Raw genomic sequence first — 20129 nt, forward strand, 5'->3', positions numbered from 1 at the left:
CTGTGTGTTTTAAAGCAGCGCTCACAAAATAGCTGACTGTGAAATGTGCCATCTGCAGATGGAAGGCAATGGGGTGCCAAGAAGAGATGTGATACAAGGAAGCCCAGCCGCTTTGCAACCCAAGTTAACTTTGGCCCTAAAAACCTTTTCTTGATTTTTATTTCTTTGAAGAACACTTGATGATAGAAAAAGATAACTTGCATCCAATGCTAGGAGGTGCTAATTGTCTTCTGTAAGTTAATGAATTTGATGTTTGGGAGTAGACATGAATTTTGTCTTCCTGGCATGGACACTATGCATTTGTTTGCTATTCCTCTGCTGATGTAAGTTTTAAGGAACAACAATCCCAAAATGTGCAGAAGTTCTCAGATCTGTAATAGTCCTTCCAGTAGTCTATTTTGGGGTTAGTAATTTCTGTTCCCTATAATGCATAGGTTTTAGTGCAGTACTTTGTGGGTTTACCTAATGTTTTTTCTTTGCCATTGAATACCTGCTCCAGTGTCACTTCTGCACTGTCATCCCTTAGAGTTTGAAACAACTTTGATTAAGGAAGGCTGATTATTTACCAGTCATCTTCAGTACCTCAAGGTGTCTATATATAGTGCTTTTCAAGTAATTTTGCAGTGAAGCTCAATGGCATTTCTCTTTCAAATGTGTTCTTATACCTGAAATACTAATACTTAAAATACTTTGCTGCATTTAACAGCAACATACAGAAAACACTGTCTGTGTAGAAAGTCTTGGACTACTTGTTTATTAGATTAACAACACCAGTTTTAAAAATCAGCAGACCATTTAAAAGTATTTTGTATGTCTTGTACTGGATTGCGGTGATTGCATATAAAATGTGCAGTGTAGAGCAACGCGTGGGAAAAACAAGTGGTTGTATAGTAAAGCTGTGCAGAATTTGACAATAAGGAATACATTTAAATAACATAAGCTGTTTCACAAAATTAAGTTGAATTAAGGAAGTAGAATTAGCAATACACCTATAATGAATGGAAATTGTGAAGAGCCACAATGTTTAATTTCCACCTGTTCTAAATAAATCTTTCCTTTAATTGTACTTTTCAAAACGGAAATTTGCATTTCCATTAAAAATAAAATATTTCTTAAAGCTTCCGAGGAAGGGAGGCAGGAAGACAGGCAGGCAAGGAAGGAAAGAAGGAAAGAAGGAAAAGAGAGGGAGGGAGTGACAGAGGAAGGGAGGAAGGGCTTCCCCAAATTCATGCTTTTTCTCTGCTCTCATCTTCAAAGACAAGGAGAAAAAAAGAAAAACACCAAAACTCAAAAACAACCTAAAACAAACCCTAAACCTCTTCAAAAATTAGCCTTTGGTAGAACCATGCTAATTTTTCTGTTTGGCTAAGCATTATAAGCTCCATTTAATGGCACTGAAAAGAGTGCTAGGTAACGTCTCAAGCATCTACCTCCTCCAGTCCACTGCACGTACCAGTTTCAAAAGACATGTAAAGCAGTCACAATTAGATTCCAGAATCATCTCTTTTCATATGAGAGAAGATATGGGATATAAATTCACTGTGGTTTATTGTACTCTATGTCCAAGAACAGGAATCTATGGAATTGCTTTACATTGTCTCCCTGCAGATTTCTCTTTTGAAACAAAGTAATAGCTGTCCATTTCTCATTAGGAAATAAACAATAAAATACAGGGCTTAAGAAGGCCATAATAGGAGATTAAAATGCTTCCAGTTAGACCTTGATACAACATATTTGTTTGTCAGGCTTCTTGTGATGCCCATATTAACATGCATGAAATATGGTGGGGGTTGTAGGGCTCAGGTGGGAGCCGCACAGCTGGGAAAACTGCAATGATATTGATATATATCAATTTTTCCTCCACCCTATGAAATAAGTCATTCCTGTGTGTATTTCATCATGGTTCCGTATAAATATGTACTATAGAGACCTGCAACAGGAATCATGGAAAAACTGATGTTTTTGAAGAACTCAAGGTTGTGGTTGTGCTGGTACATCCAGGATTGAGTCTTCTCCAGCCCAGCCAGTGCCCATCTGCTGCCTGGATGTGTTCCTGCCTATGGCATTGTCAAATGGATTTGGTTTTACTGGCCTCCAAGCCTTTTAGTGCTTTCAGACTGATCAGTTTAAAAGACCTGTTAAAAACAGAACTAAGGGATGATAGGCTTTAATTGATTGGGGAAAATAATAAAATTTTATATAGGTAGAGCCTTCAGACTTTGTAATGAATTTCATATGAATAAAGTTCTGACAGTGCCATAGTTTATTGACTGGGAAAAAGTATCTTTCATGTTTCTTCAGTAGCAGAGAGCATTAGGACTTTTAACTTGCCTTTATGTTAAGTCTGATACTAGCACATCCATTCCTCTTAATTTCTAGCAGTAACATTCACTGAAAAGAGGCAAGCAACATTTGATGATTTTTAGGAATAGTCTCATTCATTTTACCCTTATACCACCTGGGTCTCTTTATAAGTCAAACAGCATTAATCACCTTTAAAAAACTTTGTACTAAATGCTTGGAAATTATTTTTGCACCTGTAGTCCTGCACTGTAATAGCAGTCCTGTGCTAAGAAATTACAGTCATAGACGGCAGCTCCCAAGTATATTGATCTTTTCCATCCTCTCTCTTCTAGCAACAGATCAACCCCTAACAATCATGACCGGATACAGCGCCTGAGACAAGAGTTTCAGCAAGCAAAGCAAGATGAGGACGTGGAAGACAGGAGACGTACTTACAGTTTTGAGCAACCATGGGTAAGTGGACAGAGCCTCTGAAATCTGGGAAGGTTGGCTGACTCCTGCTGTTCCCAGGCTGGCTGGGAGGAGACTGATAGGATCACAGGTCCTCTCCTTACACCCTTTTGCCCTTTCTGTTATCCTAATCTTTGGTTCCTTGATGTTTTTTTTTTCCATTTTTAAACTTCTTCAGCCATCTGTCCTCTGTGCATCTAGCATTATTTCCTCAATGTTTAGACCCTTGATTCTGTGAATCATTACTTGGATTTTTTTTCCCGAAAAGCAGTATTAATTATTCTGATATTCTGGGTTTGTTGTTTTGTTGGGGTTTTTTTTGGAAAATCAGACTAAAATACATACTAACAATAAAAGATTTACAGAAACATGTAACTTTGTAAATCGTATTACCTCTGAAGATAAATCGCTGCGATTAGTTCTTGAGAGGAAGAGCTGTGTATTTTCACAGTAAAAAAGGAGAGATATGCATAATAACATGCTTCACAGTAGTACCCCTTCGCCACTTGTATTAGCTAAGACAGTTCTGTCTCAAGGTATACATTCTAATTGATAATTTAAATCCAGTTCAATCTCGTTTAGCAAAGTGATACAATTATGTAAATCCATGTGCTTACCTTGTATAACATGGTCGAATGAATCTATGTTGCTTTTTAATCAATTACATATCCTAAATTAGGATCCTTTAAATATGGGACAAATATTTCATTGTATTTTGGTTAAAATTCCACAATAAAGACAGTGAACAATTGGCTTGCATTCCCAAAACAGAGGGAGCTGTATGATGACAGCAGTAGAATCTCTCACAGCTTCCTCTGAAGCAGGTGTAGGTGATGGGTTATTGTTACTTAGCATTATGATGCACATGAGACCAAGGTGGAAATAGCTGAAGATCTGCATCGGTGTGTCACTGAGAACAACCATATGCATCACAATACATATGTCATCCTTGTTTGCCTATTGTGGTGGATATAGATTTTTTTACTTCTGTTGGGTCTTTGTGTCTTTGTCAGTTTTAAACTCACTAATTTGAACCTGTGGTATTTTTGACATGCAGCATGGAGAGGAACAAAGGTAAAGGTATCCCTAAATGACCTAGCGCTGTTTAACATAGTGTGTCAGGATATAGGTTTCTATTTTCCCATGTTAGAAAACCTCTAACCTTCTCTGATATTGAATTTAAAAAAAATAAAAAAAAAAAAAGCACACAAAAAAAAAACACAAAAACTCAAACATACATATTTTTATTATTAGATATCTCTGATTTGATGTGGTTAAGATAGTGTGATAGCTCATCACAATTATAGTGTAGCAGTTTGGGGGTGAAAGAGGGCTGGGTGTAGGAGGCACTTTCCATTAGGCATATCAACTGCTGTTTAGTTCTTCAAATTGAGAGATCTAAGCAGCATTCTTGGGAAAACTATGCATGAGAAAAACTTGCACCCTTGAAGACTTGGGAACTTAACTACTGAAGGTCATGGGCCAAATTTTTGTATATCTATCTAAATGCCATAGCAACTTTAGACAGGCAACTTGGCTTTTATTATAGTTTCTTGTAATGGGGGAGGAGGGAATTATTTGGATGACAGGCTGATTACCTTAGGAATGGAATAATTTCCTAAACTGTGGGTCAGAACAATGACCTTTCCTTTTTCTCTTATTCAAACAAATGGGATCTCTCTGTTTACCCCACTTCTACAGATCATGCAAATGAGCTCAAAGTGATTAATTCAGCTTAATGTATTAATATTAATTCTGAAGCTCATTGTTGCTTTGTAGAAGCTGCTCTGTTGTTAAATACACAGGTGACCAAATGTTTTATTTCAGATAAGTACCTAAAAAAAAAACAAAATTGGCCTGGAGCATTTTTGAATCTTTTTTTTTTTCCATCATGTACTCCAGCCTTTTGAGATCACAGTGCTTGGAAAGGATAAACCAATGATCTCATCCATTTCAGCAGTTCACAGTCATTTCAGTGTTAAGGAGCCATAACCCTCTTTCTTAAGGAGTGTGTATTACTTTAACCTATTAGTCTAAAATGATGGACTTTGTTAATATATCCTCTCAAAACAGATCCAGATGTATCATTAAATACCAGTGACACACAAAAAAAGCAAAAATAGTGTACAATAGGTATGCAGGAAAATACTTAAGATACATTTATCAATGTCTTTTCAGTCTTCTCCATCTGTAAGCTGTTGGTTACAAACCACAGCAATGAAAAGTGCACCTGTGTGTGGAATATTGTTGAAAAGTGTGTTTTCACCTGAGGGAGATGGGTTGCGCAGCTGACTTAAGCAAAAGGCTTTATATCCAGAGAGGCATCTGAGCTGCAGGACAGCAGCCAACTCTGGCCTGGTTTGGGTAGAAAGAGAGGAAAAATCCATCCACAGAGAAGTGTGTGCTATGAGGTGATAAGTATTTTGCATTTCTCATTAACAAGCTGATGAGAGGATAGGGAACAAAGTGCTGATGTGATGTGGGACTATTGGTTACTTTAAAGAAGTGTAAATGAACACAAACTTTGCAGTACAAGTAATGGACACCGATGGAAATCTGGCAGCTCTGAGGATATTCAGAGGAGCTCAATAGCTCAGAAACCTGCTAATATGTTATCAAAATGATCCTGTGAACATCACCAACTCCAATCCATCCCAGGCTATTAATGGCCTGTGACACAGGAGTCCAGATACTTGTGACAAATACCTCCAGTCTCCTCCATGGGTTAGAGACAGATCTCCATGCCATGGAGCACTACATCATGCTTACTCTGAGCGATACCCGTGGCAGAGGGACCACTGCCTGACCCCATCCCTTTCTAGCTGTGCCCATCAGGTGAAGGCTCTTTCTTTGTACATGAGTAATGTGACAGCGCTGGACTTCTTCGCCCGGCTGTGTTTGCCCTGTCAGTAAACAAACCACTTGACTGCCTATGAGTGTTCAGACACAGGCAGCTTAACAGGCACAAGAAGTGATAGTGATGGAATGAGATGACACCGTATTAAGTAGCGCAACATTTCTGCTCAAGGCCATTTGAATGACACACTGTTAAGGTTTAATAACTAACTGTTGCAACATTGAGCCATCATCTCTAAAATCCACTAGTTCTGCAGCTGAGTCAAAGCTTTATGGAAGGTGCTTTTGCATTTGTTTATTTTAAGATAACTTTCTCAGGCTTATGTTTTTTTCTCTTACATTGCTTTTTTATGTTTGGTGTTTCAAAAAACACAAAGGTACAAGAGGGTTTCAAGGGCAATGCTATATGCCTGATGTTACATGGGAGAAAAAAATAAATAAAGAAAAATAGCATAAAATATTATTAATCCGTTTTAACCCTGCTGGTGTTAATTCCAGTCAGAGTTCACAGAAAGGTGTATCTGGGCATGCAGAATTGCATGGAATCACAGCATGTCTGCTAATATTTAAGGCCCTTGCTGTTGCTATGGTATTTTATACCAATGCAAGGGTTCTTGTGTGGCTGATTCTTCTGGTTCCAAAGTTGAGCCTATGGTTTTGTTCTTTCAAGGGTAGTATTGGGTCTGCTGAGGTTTAGCCTTCCTTGTACCAGTCCTGGGGTTCGGAGGATTTTGACTGTGCTTTGTTCCTTGTTTTTTTGCCTAGTCACATCTTAATTAACAGATCCCCCCCTTCAATAACAAAACCACAGCATTATAGCCCTATGTGTCATGGGAGTGAACGATCCAGTTTCAAAACAGAGCATATTAAATCCACTGAAAACATTACAACTGCTTACATGTCCTGCTTGTAGAAGCACACCAACGATCAAAAAGACCCATAAAGATGCTGGGGGACAAAAGTTGGTGGTTCATTTCTTCACCTTTAATAAAATAATCAGCACTAAAAATGGAAAGCAGCAAATTCAATTCACAAATACATCCTGGACCTATATGGATGGTGGGAGAAAACAGGAATTGAGGGACCAGCAAACTCTACTTTAAATATTTAGGAATCAAATAAAAAGATTTTAGTTTTTCTAAACAGAAAAGCTAACTGGGTCAAAATAAATCTGCTACCTGACTTGTCTGAGTATAGCTTTATTTATATGCACAAAATTTGTGAAACATAAGCAATTGCACAATTTTCATAGAGGAAAGACCCAGAAGTCCTAATAACATATTTAGGCATGGCCTGCTAGGTAAGTGCTCAGAAAATATAGAGATTATGTGGGTTTCTGTTGGCTGTTGGTGTGCAGATCTTGTCTTAAAGACCGATTTAAAGAAAAAAAATCTTTTTTTTTAATCTGTTTATAGTACTTGTTTCTTATCCCGCATGACATCCTTGTCTCTAAATTGGAGAGACATCAATTTGGTAGATGGACCACTCAGTGGATAAAAAGAACTGGCTGGATGGCCGCACGCAAAGAGTTGTGTTCAACGGCTAAGTTTCTAGTTGGAGACCAGTAACGAGTGGTGTCCCTCAGGGATCGGTGTTGGGACCGGTCTTGTTCAACATCTTTGCCAGTGACATGGACAGTGGGATTGAGTGCGCCCTCAGCAAGTTTGCTGATGACACCCAGCTGTGTGGTTCGGTTTATGTGCTGGAGGGAAGGAATGCCATGCAGAGGGATCTTGACACACTTGTGAGGTGGGCTGATGCCAACCTCATGAAGTTTAACCATGCCAAGTGCAAGGTCCTACACCTGGGTCGGAGCAATCCCAGGCACAGCTACAGGTGAGGCAGAGAAGAGATTCAGAGCAGCCCTGCAGAGAAGGACCTGGGGCTGTTGGTCGATGAGAAACTGAACATGAGCCAGCTTCAGTGTGTGCTCACAGCCCAGAAAGCCAACAGTATCCTGCGCTGCATCAAAAGGAGCGTGACCAGCAGGTTGAAGGAGGTGATCCTGCCCCTCTCCTGTGCTCTCGTGAGACCTCACTTGGAGTATTGTGTGCAGTTCTGATGTCCTCAACATAAAAAGGACATGGAACTGTTGGAACAAGTCCAGAGGAGGGCCACGAGGATGATCAGGGGACTGGAGCACCTCCTGTATGAAGATAGGCTGAGAAAGTTGGGGCTGTTCAAGACTGGAGAAGGCTGCATGGAGACCTCACAGCAGCCTTCCAGTGTCTGAAGGGGGGCTGTAGCGATGCTGGGGAGGGACTCTTCATTAGGGGCTGTAGTGATAGGACAAGGGGTAAGGGTTAAAACTTAAACAGGGCAAGTTTAGGTTGGATGTAAGGAGGAAGTTCTTTACTGTAAGGGTGTTGAGGCACTGGAATGGGTTGCCCAAGGAAGTTATGAATGCTCCATCCCTGGAGGTGTTCAAGGCCAGGTTAGACAGAGACTTTGGTGACATGGTTTAGTGTGAGGTGTTCTTGCCCATGGCAGGGGGGGTTGGAACTTGATGATCTTAAGGTCCTTTCCAACCCTAACTATTCTATGATTCTATGATCTCTGTATTCACATCCTTGACCTATTCAAAGCCATAATGGATTCTTTCAGAAAAACAAAAACATGTTTTTTATTGTGTACCTTCAACTGTAGCATATTAATTTTACCTGGAAAATTAATAACAGACTATATTCAAAGCAAACATTTTAAATTTTATATCAGGGTGTAAATTATGTAAAATTAGTCAACCCATTAATAAGAAAGAAAAGTAGTATATTAATTCATTCTATTATGAATCCATTTTAAGAGTCTCTTTCAGGATATTTTATTCAAGGTATTAGGTGATACCTAATGGAGTATTTCAGTAGACAAAGAATACCTTAGGACCCAAATTGCTGTTTCTCCTACCCCAGTAGGTTCAGAGGGGAAACCAAAGTTAAGAAGGGCAGCCTCTCCACAGGTAGTTTCTCTTCAGCTCTGTGGTTACTATCCATTCTGTGTCAAACCTGCAAAGGATTTCATAAAATGCCAGCAATTTCTTGACAACATTTAAACTCTGACTCTAGATTTCATATTTAAAACTTTTTTCCACCACTAGTTTCAATCTTTTTTACAAAATGGAAAATGAAGATAGAAGATTTTAAAAAGAAATGAAACAATTTTAGTTTGTAAACAAACGATTTATAGCTCACAGGCATGCAGTGCATGTAAATACCTCAGGCAGAATTTCAGGGCTAAATGATTTGTTTCTACCATGCTGAAGATTTTCTTTCTATTGCTGCTATACACAGAAATCTTTATCCCATACAACACCATTCAACTTCCTACATACGCACCATAGAAAGATGCACAAAGGGATGGGATTTTTCTTATTACATCTTGCTTGAATTAATACACATACCTGTTGACAATTTTTAAAAGAAATATTGCTACATGTATTGTTCACCATAGCCACATAAACAAAAAGATGGAAGTAAAAATAGTTTCAAGGACATGTCCCAGAACCACTGTATGTTTTTTATCACTCTGAATTTTGATATACACAGTTACTGGATTGTCTGTCATCTATGCCAAGTACATTTACACATAAAGCAGGCAAGATCATTTAATCTCATCTATGTCTAATCAGTGCTGAACTGTAAGAACCGTGGATGTTTTGGGGGCCTTGTGTCTACTGACTTCCAGGTGAACTTGAAACTCCTTGGTTAAACACAGAGCTTAATCTGGAAAAAAATAGCATATTTATTTTACATTAAATAATGGTCTTTTTAATAACAGGGAAAATACTAAGGGACTTGTTCCTTTATTAATCTACCTATTAACTGCTTCTTTGTCAACACAAAGGAGTTCTATGATTCTGAGTAAGCATTACTCCCAGTTTGTCCCTTTGGGAGTAGGCTTTTGGATAGGTGTGTCACCTCAAGTGGTGGATCCCCCGTCACCTGAAGTGGTTGAATCTCCCTGAAAATCCAGTGCCCTGGATCTCACCCCTGATCTCCTCTGCAATTCTCTGCGGCAACTTTGATCTGTGCCAGTCCTGGAGGATCCCTGCTGCCACCATGCAGAGCTACACTCCATGTGCAGAAATGCCATTCTGCAGGGAAAGAAACTGCATGGGCAGCCACTGGTGTAGCAAGGAAAGAGAGGAGGTACCTTAATCTGTAAAATATGCTGCCCTTTACTGCTGGTAGTGGTGAGTGCAATGTGAGACATGGGCATACATTCTCTGTGAATTGAAAAAAATGTTATTTGCATAAAATGAGAAATCTGTAGAAACTTCTAACTTTGCAGTCCTGGTTTTAAAGTAATGCCTCCTTGAGAAAAGAGCTGTGTAATTTCATGTATCTTAAAGCACAGTTTTACATATTGAGTATTGTTTAACAATGCTGAACACAATAACTATCATTGCCACTTAAATGTACTGTGGAAGACATGAACATACATTTATTTGTATAATGCAGCCTTGGTTGTTATTGTGGCCTTGACCGCATCCTGATTTAAAAGGTCAGTGCTTGTCATACAGCTCATTGCAAACAAGGCCAGAGTTCTTATCAATCTGTGCTGTGAAGACTGAGCTGTTGCCAGGTTTGTTGGATGATTTCAGATTGTTATAATTATAGTTAGCCTTGTGTTGATATCAGTGTTAAAATTACTGTTATGTGTATTCCTTATACATGTTCCTTGGTTGCTGTTGAAAGATGTGAAAATAATTCACCTTTTTTTTTTAATTACCTCCATTTTGTACTGACATAAACAGGGTATACTTTTATATAGATGTGTGTTTGTGTATATATTTTGTATAAATATGTATGTATAATAGAATACTTTGGGGACTGAGACAAAATAGCCATTTAGCTTTTGAAGACTAAAGTTACTTCTGATATAAATATTTTTGGTTTAGATTCTTTAATTGAAAGCATACTAAGAAGATAAATCACTGTATGGTGATTGTTATTTTTCTGAACAAGTTAAGGATCCAAAAAGCAGTATTTAAGACTTTAAGTCTTTGTATAATCATAACCATATACCAAGGGAACTCATTATGGTATCACTGAGGCTTTTAATGCAAAGATTTGAAAGAAAGGTCTTTTCATTAATAAGATGGTTGAATATACCTATGTGTTATGATATGGAATATTTGATTACAAACAGAGGGAGTTTATGTCTCCTTGCTATATTTTTTGGATGCTTGAAATCAGATAGCAGATTTGATTATAGGGACGACTTCTTGTAGATGTGAACAACATGCCGACAGGACTCTAAATAAGTATCCTTTTCAGATTAGTTAAGTATTGCAAATCCATTTAGTTTAACAGGGCGTACAGGTACTCATACCTTCAGAAAATCAGATAATGGATTTTAGATATTTGCTTTTAAACCCATCAAATTATAAATGCTGTCCATTAGATTAAATTCTTTGTGACCTGCAGAGAATCCAGACCTGACTCCTGAGGTCCAGTTATTCTGGGCATGCCCTACAATGGGCAGACAGGCGTGATAGCCCCTGCCTCTATTCAACCACTGGTTCCTTTGTGCATTAAAAAAAAAAAACAAAAAAAACAAATCTCTGAAGCTACATTTTGATCTTAGTCCATTCATAGTCCATTAGGGCTTTCAAAGCTCTGTCACTTTAGTAAAGGCTTTTGTGGCAGCTTCAGCTCTGGGCACATGTGTGTGCATGTACTTGCATTCATGCTTTCTAGATGATGTACTTTAAAACCTAAATTGAGCAGCAGCTCAATTTCCACTCCACCTGTTTGGTAATTTAAGCATTCCGTGTACTGTAAAATTCTTTTATATGTTATATTTACAGTGAAATAAAAGAAAAGTCAAATCTGTGTTTTCAAATAAAGAGAAGCAATTCTGATTCCATGTCTTATCTGTGAAAACTACTGTCTCACATATGACACAATGTAGCTGCAAGCTTTCCAACATTGTTATATTAGAACCCATGAAATGAGGAGATTTTCTCTAAAATCTTAATTTAAACATTTTCATTCCTTATGGAGAAGTTGAGATGGGAACTTCTGAGTTTCCCTATGGTTCTCTGTAAACTGCTTATAACCACACTGGAGAGAATTCACAAGTAAATCTTGTGATTTTTAGGTAATCACTTGCTTCCATAAGCTGAGCTCTTCAATAAAATACCAAATGTCAGATGACTCTCAATAAAGTCAAGAAAGTTAGAAATGTTGACATATGCAATAACTGAAACCCTGCTCTGTATGTGTTGCCCTCATTTAATATAGTAGGAAATCTCCATGGGGGTTGTTGGTTTGGACATACATATGTACAGCTTATTCATCTTGAAGAAAATTTCTCATGAGGCTGACACACTCACGAGGCTCTCAACGTGTTGCTTCATCACACCATTCCTAAAGCATTTTTCATTAGAACTACTGTTTTACTGAGGTTTTTACAGAATAAGTCTATTTTGAACTAGACATCAATGTTGTATTAAGGATTCTCTTCAATAAGTTCTCCATTACTCATAGTTCATGCTTTCACATTCTGATTCTTTTGCACAATAATCTTTTCATAATAGGAAAGGCAGTTGTCACCGAATTGTATCTTAAATTCTGAGCCAAGACTGATGCCCTGTCAGAAGTTTATTTTTATCAAAAATGAACTTTCTAAATGTTGTACATCTGTTTCAAATTTATTGTGTTTCTGGCTACCTGCAGGCAATTTATTGTATAGTGTGACAAAGGAGAAGTTTATGTCACAAATGGCAACTTTCTAGTTTCTAAAACTTGACTTCATTTTATGAAGCTTTTGCAAAGCCTTTTATCTTGCAGATATTTATGAGCCATTATGACATCTTTCTGCTGCAGAAATTATAATGGTTAAAACAAGAGATGTTTGTTTGGAGGGAAGGTACAAATGAAAAGGCGAAAATGCTTTAAAAAAAAGCGAGTCAGAGACAAGCTGTTTCAGTTCCAGGCTCAGATAAGTGGTTATGCTCCCTAACCTCTGAGTGATTAGGCTTACACGTTTTGAATAGAACTGGTAATTTTAAGGAGATAGATAAAATAATGTTCTATTTCTTTGTTAGGTGAAACCAGATTATTAAAACAAGAAAACCCCGTAATATTCTATGACTTTTTTAGCACCTTATTTGCAATTTGAAATCACAAAATCTGAAGACAGTAGTAATGTAAAATGAAAAGTGCTCTCTCTACAAAAGTAAACTTTTTCATAATCCAAAGTTTGAATGAAGCCATTCTTTCAGATCTTGATAAGTAATGCTCTCTATTCCCAGAAAGGCCATCCATTTTCACTTGCTTTTAGTACTGGCCTCAAATTTTCAAATTGTCATCTGATGAAAATGTTATCTAAAATCCTTCTCAGAGATACAGGATTCCCCTGTCTCCACAGGAGACTTGCTAAAGCTATCTACTCAATCATGTTGAACCAGAAAACGTTTCCCTATCTCTCAGAAAAGCAATCAGTGCATGTCTGGACCACCAGCAAAATGGGATGGCTTCACTAAGAGCATCAATTGAGCATATTGGTGAGGTTTGAAAGAGCTGCTGTGCTCCATCCTCCCTCCGATCTTTATTGGGGTAAAACATAGTATTATCATAGCTAGGCTAACGTACAGTGCCTGAAGATCTGTTCCATCAACTTAGTTTAAATTTCAGTGCTATACCATAATCCATAATCCATTCTGGACCAATATTTTCTTGATATATCTCAGAAATGGTACGACAGCACAGGACACTGTTATGGGTCAGAATTTAACCTAATTAGTGTGGAAAAGCTGCCTGAACCACATGTTGAAACAAATGTAACCATATGTGTACAATAGCAACTTAAATGGTAGCTCTTTTGTGGGTATTTTTCTGCTTTATTGAAGACATTTTCATTTTCATTTTGTAGCCAAGCACCAAGACGTACTCACAGAGTGGCAGACACTCAGTATCAGTCGAGGTTCAAATGCAGCGGCAGCGGCAAGAAGAAAGGGAGAGTTTCCAGCAAGCTCAGCGGCAGTACAGCTCATTACCCAGGTATGGTAACTGTCTGAATCTATTCAATGTATATAACCCTAGAGCTAATTTCATTTGTGGAAGGAAAATGTTGTACTTAGTGCAGACATTTTTGTTTAGCATTGCTATAAGGTGGAATGTGTTTGGTGTGGAAGAGGCATAAAATTTCTTAAGTGAGAGCATGTGGCAGCCGTTTACTTTAGGAGGATTACTTCAGAGCTGATTTCAGTGGGATTTTTCAGCACCCAGCAGAATTGAGCACCCAACAGAACTGAGACACTGAAACAAAGCTATTCTTTGTGACACACCATCCAGTTTAAATTTCTGCAATTAGAAAATTCTCCTGAGCATGACATGGGTTGTCCCCTTTTGACATGTCAGACTATATTTTTTTTCTGCTGTCTAATTCTTTCCTGGATAGAAATTCTATCTTTGTGATGCTAATACAGAGCGAATATTAAAAGGGAAAAAAAATCTCAAGACCTCAAACAAAAGAATACAGAACTGAGAAACACCAAAAAATCAAAGACCTTCACATTTCCCATATACATATATTTCTTCTAAATTACTGAGTCATTAGCAAAGGAATACTGAAAAATAATATACTTTTCATCTAAACAAATTTGTATTTTAAAAAAATCTTAGATTTGCTGTTTGAGAAAAATTGGTATTTACTTGATATTTAGCTTTAAGAATTATTAAAAGTTTGCTCAACTAGTATTGTAAATTAATTATCATAGTCAAGCACTGTGCAAATACTGTTTTTATTTTCAAATATCGGGGCAATGGTTGAATGAAGAATCCTTAACACCAGAAGTTAATGTCAAATTCCTTTCCAACAAGGTCCTGTTATTTTTTGTGTCCCATGTGGAAATGGTATGTAAAAGAATTTTATGACGTGTTTTAACAAGCATACCATAACTCCCTTTTTTTCTGGGGAAGCAAACAGAAGCTTCATAATCAAAGTTTTCTAAGCATGAACTCTTATCCTACCAACATCTTTGAAAGTAAAAGAGATCTCTCAGATTTTCACATGCTATAGCACCTTTTGGTGTAGAATCTTTCTGTTAAATATGCAAGGTGGGAAAGAAAAATGTAAAGTTAATGTGTTTTCTTAGATTGTTTGTTAGTCATTCTGAAGATCTTTTATATTCCCTTTGCTTCTTATCTCTACCTTCCTTCTGAAGTGACCACACCTATTAATGCCATGTTGTGTTCCTGGAGAAATTCTCTTTCAGTTTTGCTAGTTCTAGCAACGCACAGATTGGATGGAAGAGCACAGATGCTAATGTCTCTTTTAAGCTGGGGAGGGTATTTTTAGTTTTAAAACTATGATTCTTAAAACTTGGTTACCCTGTTCTGCTCAATAACTGGCAGCATGTAAAAGCTGGAAGATAGTTGGATACAGTTCCAGTGGCAGAAATTAATAATTCTAACAAGAAAATTAATTTACAAGAAATTTGTAAAATAATGCTTTGGGTCATAGAAATGCTTGTTTAGACTGAGAATTTCCTTCAGTGCAGTTTCCAACATGAGAAATTATAGCAAGCTAGCACTGCATGTTACTGAGTAATTAATGATAATTTGATGACTTTGAGCACTCTGCGTATTTGAGCTGTGCTGAGAGAGGAATGAATTTCAGGACCTTGGGCTAAAGTTGAGTGCTGTAAATACCATGATACTCCTATAACAAGCTGGGACAACCCATTATCGAGCTTTACAAACTGTTTGCAACTCTGTGACTGATCTTTAAAACAAATCTTATTGTTACTCTGAAACTTAGGTCCCAAGCTTAATGTTGCAACTGTGGCTTTGTAATGGTTAAAGTTTCTACACTGGATTCATTCTTGAGCTTTGTTGCTTTTCATCTTGTATAGTCTCTAGGATCCTCCTTTTTTCCCCTTTGTAAATTCAAATCGTTAGTAGTGAAGGCAAATAAATTCTTGAGTCAGTTTTAAAGGATCTTCCCAGAAAGACAGGGAAAGTGGGCCAACTAATTCTGAACAAGTACCAGAAAACAGAAAATTAAATCAGTTCAGCTAGTCATCCTCTTGTCCCATGTGAAACTGTAAAAGCAATGTTTAACTCCAAGTTAATTTTCTAGCACTTAAGATTTATCTTGCTCTAGATCAGAAACCTGACAGTTTCGTAGCCTACAGAGGTTCGTTCAATTTGCTCTTGTTCCAGGGAGTGATAAAACATGGCACAGAAACATCTTTTCTTTGGCGAAGTTGGATATGCAAATATCAAGACCAGCTTTAAAAATTTGCATAAGAACTTACATTATGTTGTAATTTATGCTGTAATAATTTACATTTGTCCTGAATAACAATTTTCATCCAGAGGTCTCAAAATCTATTATGAAATAAGGTGGATATGGTCATTTTCAAATTACATGTGTGGAAGGAAGATTGCAAAAACATAAGGTGACTTCTTGGTTTTACTAATGGTAGAAATATTCGCTGGGTCTCCTATGTCTTCATTTCATATGCATTGGATGAGGCCACATTGAGTCATGTGTGTTGACATGAGAAACCAAGCCACATACAAACAACTAAATGAATTTCTTATTGATTAACGTCACAATATATTCTGTTTTACTGCTTGATTCTCATACACTATCTCCTTTGCTGCTGCACAAAATTGTTTTGCTTTATCATCACCAATCTATTTTAAATTCATAAAAGCATCTAGCAGCTTGATAGTAAATTAAAGCTATTTCAAAACCATAATCTGTCTTTAAAATAATGTGATGGTTTATTGTGAAAAGAGATAAGAATTTGTAATTCCTATATATATTTGATTTATTTATCTACCCTCCTGGAGCCAAAAAAAAATGAGCAAAAAAGGTTATCTCTGCCTTTTCTTTCATGAAAGCTATAGTAAACTGGGAAACAGCCCTGATAGCACAAAATTCTTTAGTTCTGGAAATGGGACGAAGAAACTCTCATCTGTGTAAACTACCTATCAATAATGAGCTTTATCTTCTGTCTTGTGCAGTGTTAGAACAAGTGCTCTAAAGATCTGCCTGTTGCATTTTTAATCAAGCATGAGTCCAGATTCAAATCTTTCATGAGTGACTTTACAAGTGCTGGCTGTTATCTGGTTTCTTAAGAAGCACAATGTCTTAGGTCTTTCCTAGTCTGCAACTGAACTGTAGCACTTTTCTCGAGAACATGATCATGGTTGTAGCACTGGATGGGTTTTCATGACATATTCCTCCTGAAGAGGCACAGAAATAGAATTCAGCTCTATAGGAAATGTTCTTCTAACAAAAGGGGCAAGATGCCTCTTTGATGCCTCTTTGCAGCAGAAGAGAATGTGACTTCTGGGGAATGCGATAGCTGGGGGAAACCTGATGGCATTGCAGAAGCACCCTTCTTTCCAGGAATTGTTTTTAGTAACAGTACAAGTGGAACCGGAACATTTGTCTTAAAAACATCTTCTATTTTTCTTTCCAGGCAAAGCAGAAAAAATGCCAGTTCTGTATCTCAAGACTCCTGGGAGCAGAGCTATTCCCCTGGAGAAGGATTCCAGACTGCAAAGGAAAATCCCAGATATTCCAGCTACCAGGGATCAAGGAATGGCTATATGGGGGGACATGGCTTCAATGCCAGGGTAATGCTAGAAACACAAGAATTGCTCCGTCAGGAGCAGAGGCGGAAAGAGCAACAACTGAAAAAAAAAACTTCTTCTGAAGGGCCTAGCAACTATGACTCTTATAAGAAAATTCAGGACCCTAACTATACCCCTCCTAAAGGTCCTTTTAGGCAAGATGTACCGCCTTCACCATCTCAGGTAGCGAGGCTGAACAGATTGCAAACACCAGAAAAGGGAAGACCATTTTATTCTTGAGGTGAAGAAAATGAAGATCAACTTATCATGCAATAAGGAACATTTTCATACAAAGACTTATATTTTGAAAACTTTTTAAACTGATGGTACTAAGGAATATATCTGTTGTCTGTTTCAGTGCCTTTAAAATTCAGGCAAAGCATTGGTGGGCCTTATGTCTTTGCCGTTCTAGCTCAAGTGTTGAATTCATGGAAGGATGTTCCACCATTTGACAATCAAAGTGGAAGTAAGCAATGCTGCCCCTGCGTACCGAGTCCCATAGCCCAGTCAGTAGTTGTCAATGGCTTATTACTAGGATTTGTTGTAATGTGTTTTATTTTGCGGTGACTTATTACACCAACATGCAGCTTTGTGGCATAAAATTAATGAATTTGAGGTGGAAGGAAGCATTGACATGTTCTTTTTTATTTCTCTTGGGTCAGGAGGAGGGTTACATATCACTCTTGAGTGGAGGAAGCTTAGCTCTACTCTGGATTGCAGTTGCAGTTCTAAGATGTTTTATGGTGAAGTCATTACCAGCCTTTGTTGATCAATATTTAAGTGTCTATATGCTGAAAAGCTATCTTTTTCCTATTACGCACATATGCACTGTTTTTCTCTCTCTTCCCACTCTGAGCTTATTAAAAAAGCCTTTATCCTGACTCATGAGGAAAACAATATTAAGCTTTCCGTTATCCTGAGAACCCTGTTACAATTGCCTTATAATCTTAATACACAGTCCGTTACAAATGAAATAACTGGAGAGAGACTTTTTATACAGTCACAGCCAAGCCCTTGATAAGCATATTTTGCTATTTTATTGAAGATGGGAAATTATGAACAAACATACAACTGAGTTCTGTTTTGCTTTACTTCTAAATTAATTTTGTCTTATGACACTTGTGTCTAGGAAGAGAGCTAGGGAGGGTATCGTCCCGGTGTCATCTGATGCACAGTTGTCTTTGGGCAAATTTTGGAGATAGCTTGAAGCAAGAGCAGAAGAAATCAAACATTTTCTTTGGATCAAACAAGTGAAAAGAAAACAATTCCTTCTTTCTACAATTTGTGAAGCTTTGTGGAGAATTGTCTTGTGCTTCCATATACTGTATTGTTGAATCATGATGCTACATTAAAAATAAACCTGTAAGTATATGAATGAGAGAGAAGTGGAGACAAACTGTTACACATCATCCTGAAAACGTCAGTATCCAAAAATTACTAAAGCAAAAATGATTGCTCTAGGAGTGAGTAACATTTGAATGTGCATATGGGATATGAGAATTTCTTTTGCAGCAGCTGCTTTTTATGTTTGTTGGTCTGAAGTTCATGTATTGTAAAAAATATAGCTGGGTTGCTGAAGTGCCTGCAAATCCTTATGTGAAAAGGCTTGAGAATGGATCTCAGCATATCATGTACAAAAAGGAAAGAAAGCAAGAACGAAAATCATGTATTGTGTGATTTTAAAAAATGCCTATTTTTTTTTTTTTTTTTACTGGCACATTTTATTTTTGCGCCAACTTGTTTCTAGAATATATGTGAAATATCAGCACACATATCTGTGTCTTTTATGCCTGTTTGTTAATGGTTTTTGTTGTTAATAATGTACTCCATGTTTAAAAGTTGTTATTAGTATAAGCACAGTGACATTGGATGACAATAGCTCTTTTATGCAGAATTTACAAAGCTGTGTAAAACGGCTTTCCTTGTACATATGAAATTTAGAATAAAAGGCTGTTTCCATTCTTGTCTTGGTGTTGCTTGTATACCCTTATGAGAACTCTGCAGACACTGAGTTTAAAAATATTTAACAGATGTTATTTTATCCTATTCCTAATGGTTTGCGTGTGTCTTTCTGTATGTGCTGATAAACATCAGCAAAAGAAAACGATTTACAGCCCAGCTGAAAGCCTGAAGACTATCCTCAGAGGGGAAAAAACACTCAGTTTAATGTCTTCTGTTATTTTAGGCTATACCTGTGACATTTAAAAGGTACATTCCTAAGACTAACCTCTGTGGCAAAAATCTTTCATGCTGTAGCGGACTCCTCTCCCTGAGGAAAGTACTGTCAGAAGGGCACCCACTGTCCTCTGGCCAATTCTAGGCACATTGTGAAGAAGCCCCCTCTGCACTGAGCATGTGTTTTGGGCTTTGATGGGAGGCCTTCACAGGAATGTAGACATGGTGAAAAGCAGGAGAAAGCAGATTTATGAATAAAGCAATATTTACGGTGCCAGTGATACTGGTTCCCCCATTAGTACTGGAGCTGTGTCTGGTTTTCTCCCTCTTCCCCTTTTGTTGGATACTGCAGGAATGTCAATCGTAATTCTGTATATGCATGACATTAGGCTGTTGCCATGGTAATATTATTGTCAAATTATTCACTGTGACTTTAGTGTGGGACTCAAGGGGAAGAGTAGCAGAAGCTGCTTGGTGGACAGGCAGCTTTTGGTGCCCAAATAACCTAAAGGCACGGTTTTGCAAGAGACCTAAATTGTGGTGGCTTCAAGTTGTGAGTGAAGAAATAATCGCATTTGCAGTTTTGCAGGCCTTGATGTCTCATCTCCTGACTGCATTCCCAGATTACATAGTTTGATGTTTCTATGGAATTGTTTGGACAGGCAAATAATTGCAAGCACTAAAAAATGCATCCACAGGAATGTAAAGCAAGTAGAAGTCCTTTTCAGAATAAAGTCTTTAATAAAT

The 20129-nt window shown here is 37.6% G+C and overlaps 1 protein-coding gene across 12 annotated transcripts in view; it reads left to right on the forward strand.

The window, feature by feature from the left end:
• The window catches only part of PARD3 (par-3 family cell polarity regulator), a 455098-nt gene extending 435930 nt beyond the window's left edge, over positions 1-19168 (forward strand). For all 12 annotated transcript variants that reach the window (XM_062621555.1, XM_062621561.1, XM_062621556.1 and 9 more), the window contains 3 exons: positions 2637-2757; positions 13486-13613; positions 17054-19168. In XM_062621555.1, the coding sequence (XP_062477539.1) occupies positions 2637-2757; positions 13486-13613; positions 17054-17447 (643 nt within the window). In that variant the 3' untranslated portion in view covers positions 17448-19168. The remainder of the gene's footprint in view (positions 1-2636; positions 2758-13485; positions 13614-17053) is intronic.
• The last annotated feature ends 961 nt before the right edge of the window (positions 19169-20129 follow it).

The sequence above is a fragment of the Pezoporus occidentalis genome, unplaced genomic scaffold (assembly GCF_034315485.1).
Source record: "Pezoporus occidentalis ecotype Australia unplaced genomic scaffold, CSIRO_AGI_Poc_V1 ctg23, whole genome shotgun sequence".
Classification (NCBI taxonomy): domain Eukaryota; kingdom Metazoa; phylum Chordata; class Aves; order Psittaciformes; family Psittacidae; genus Pezoporus; species Pezoporus occidentalis.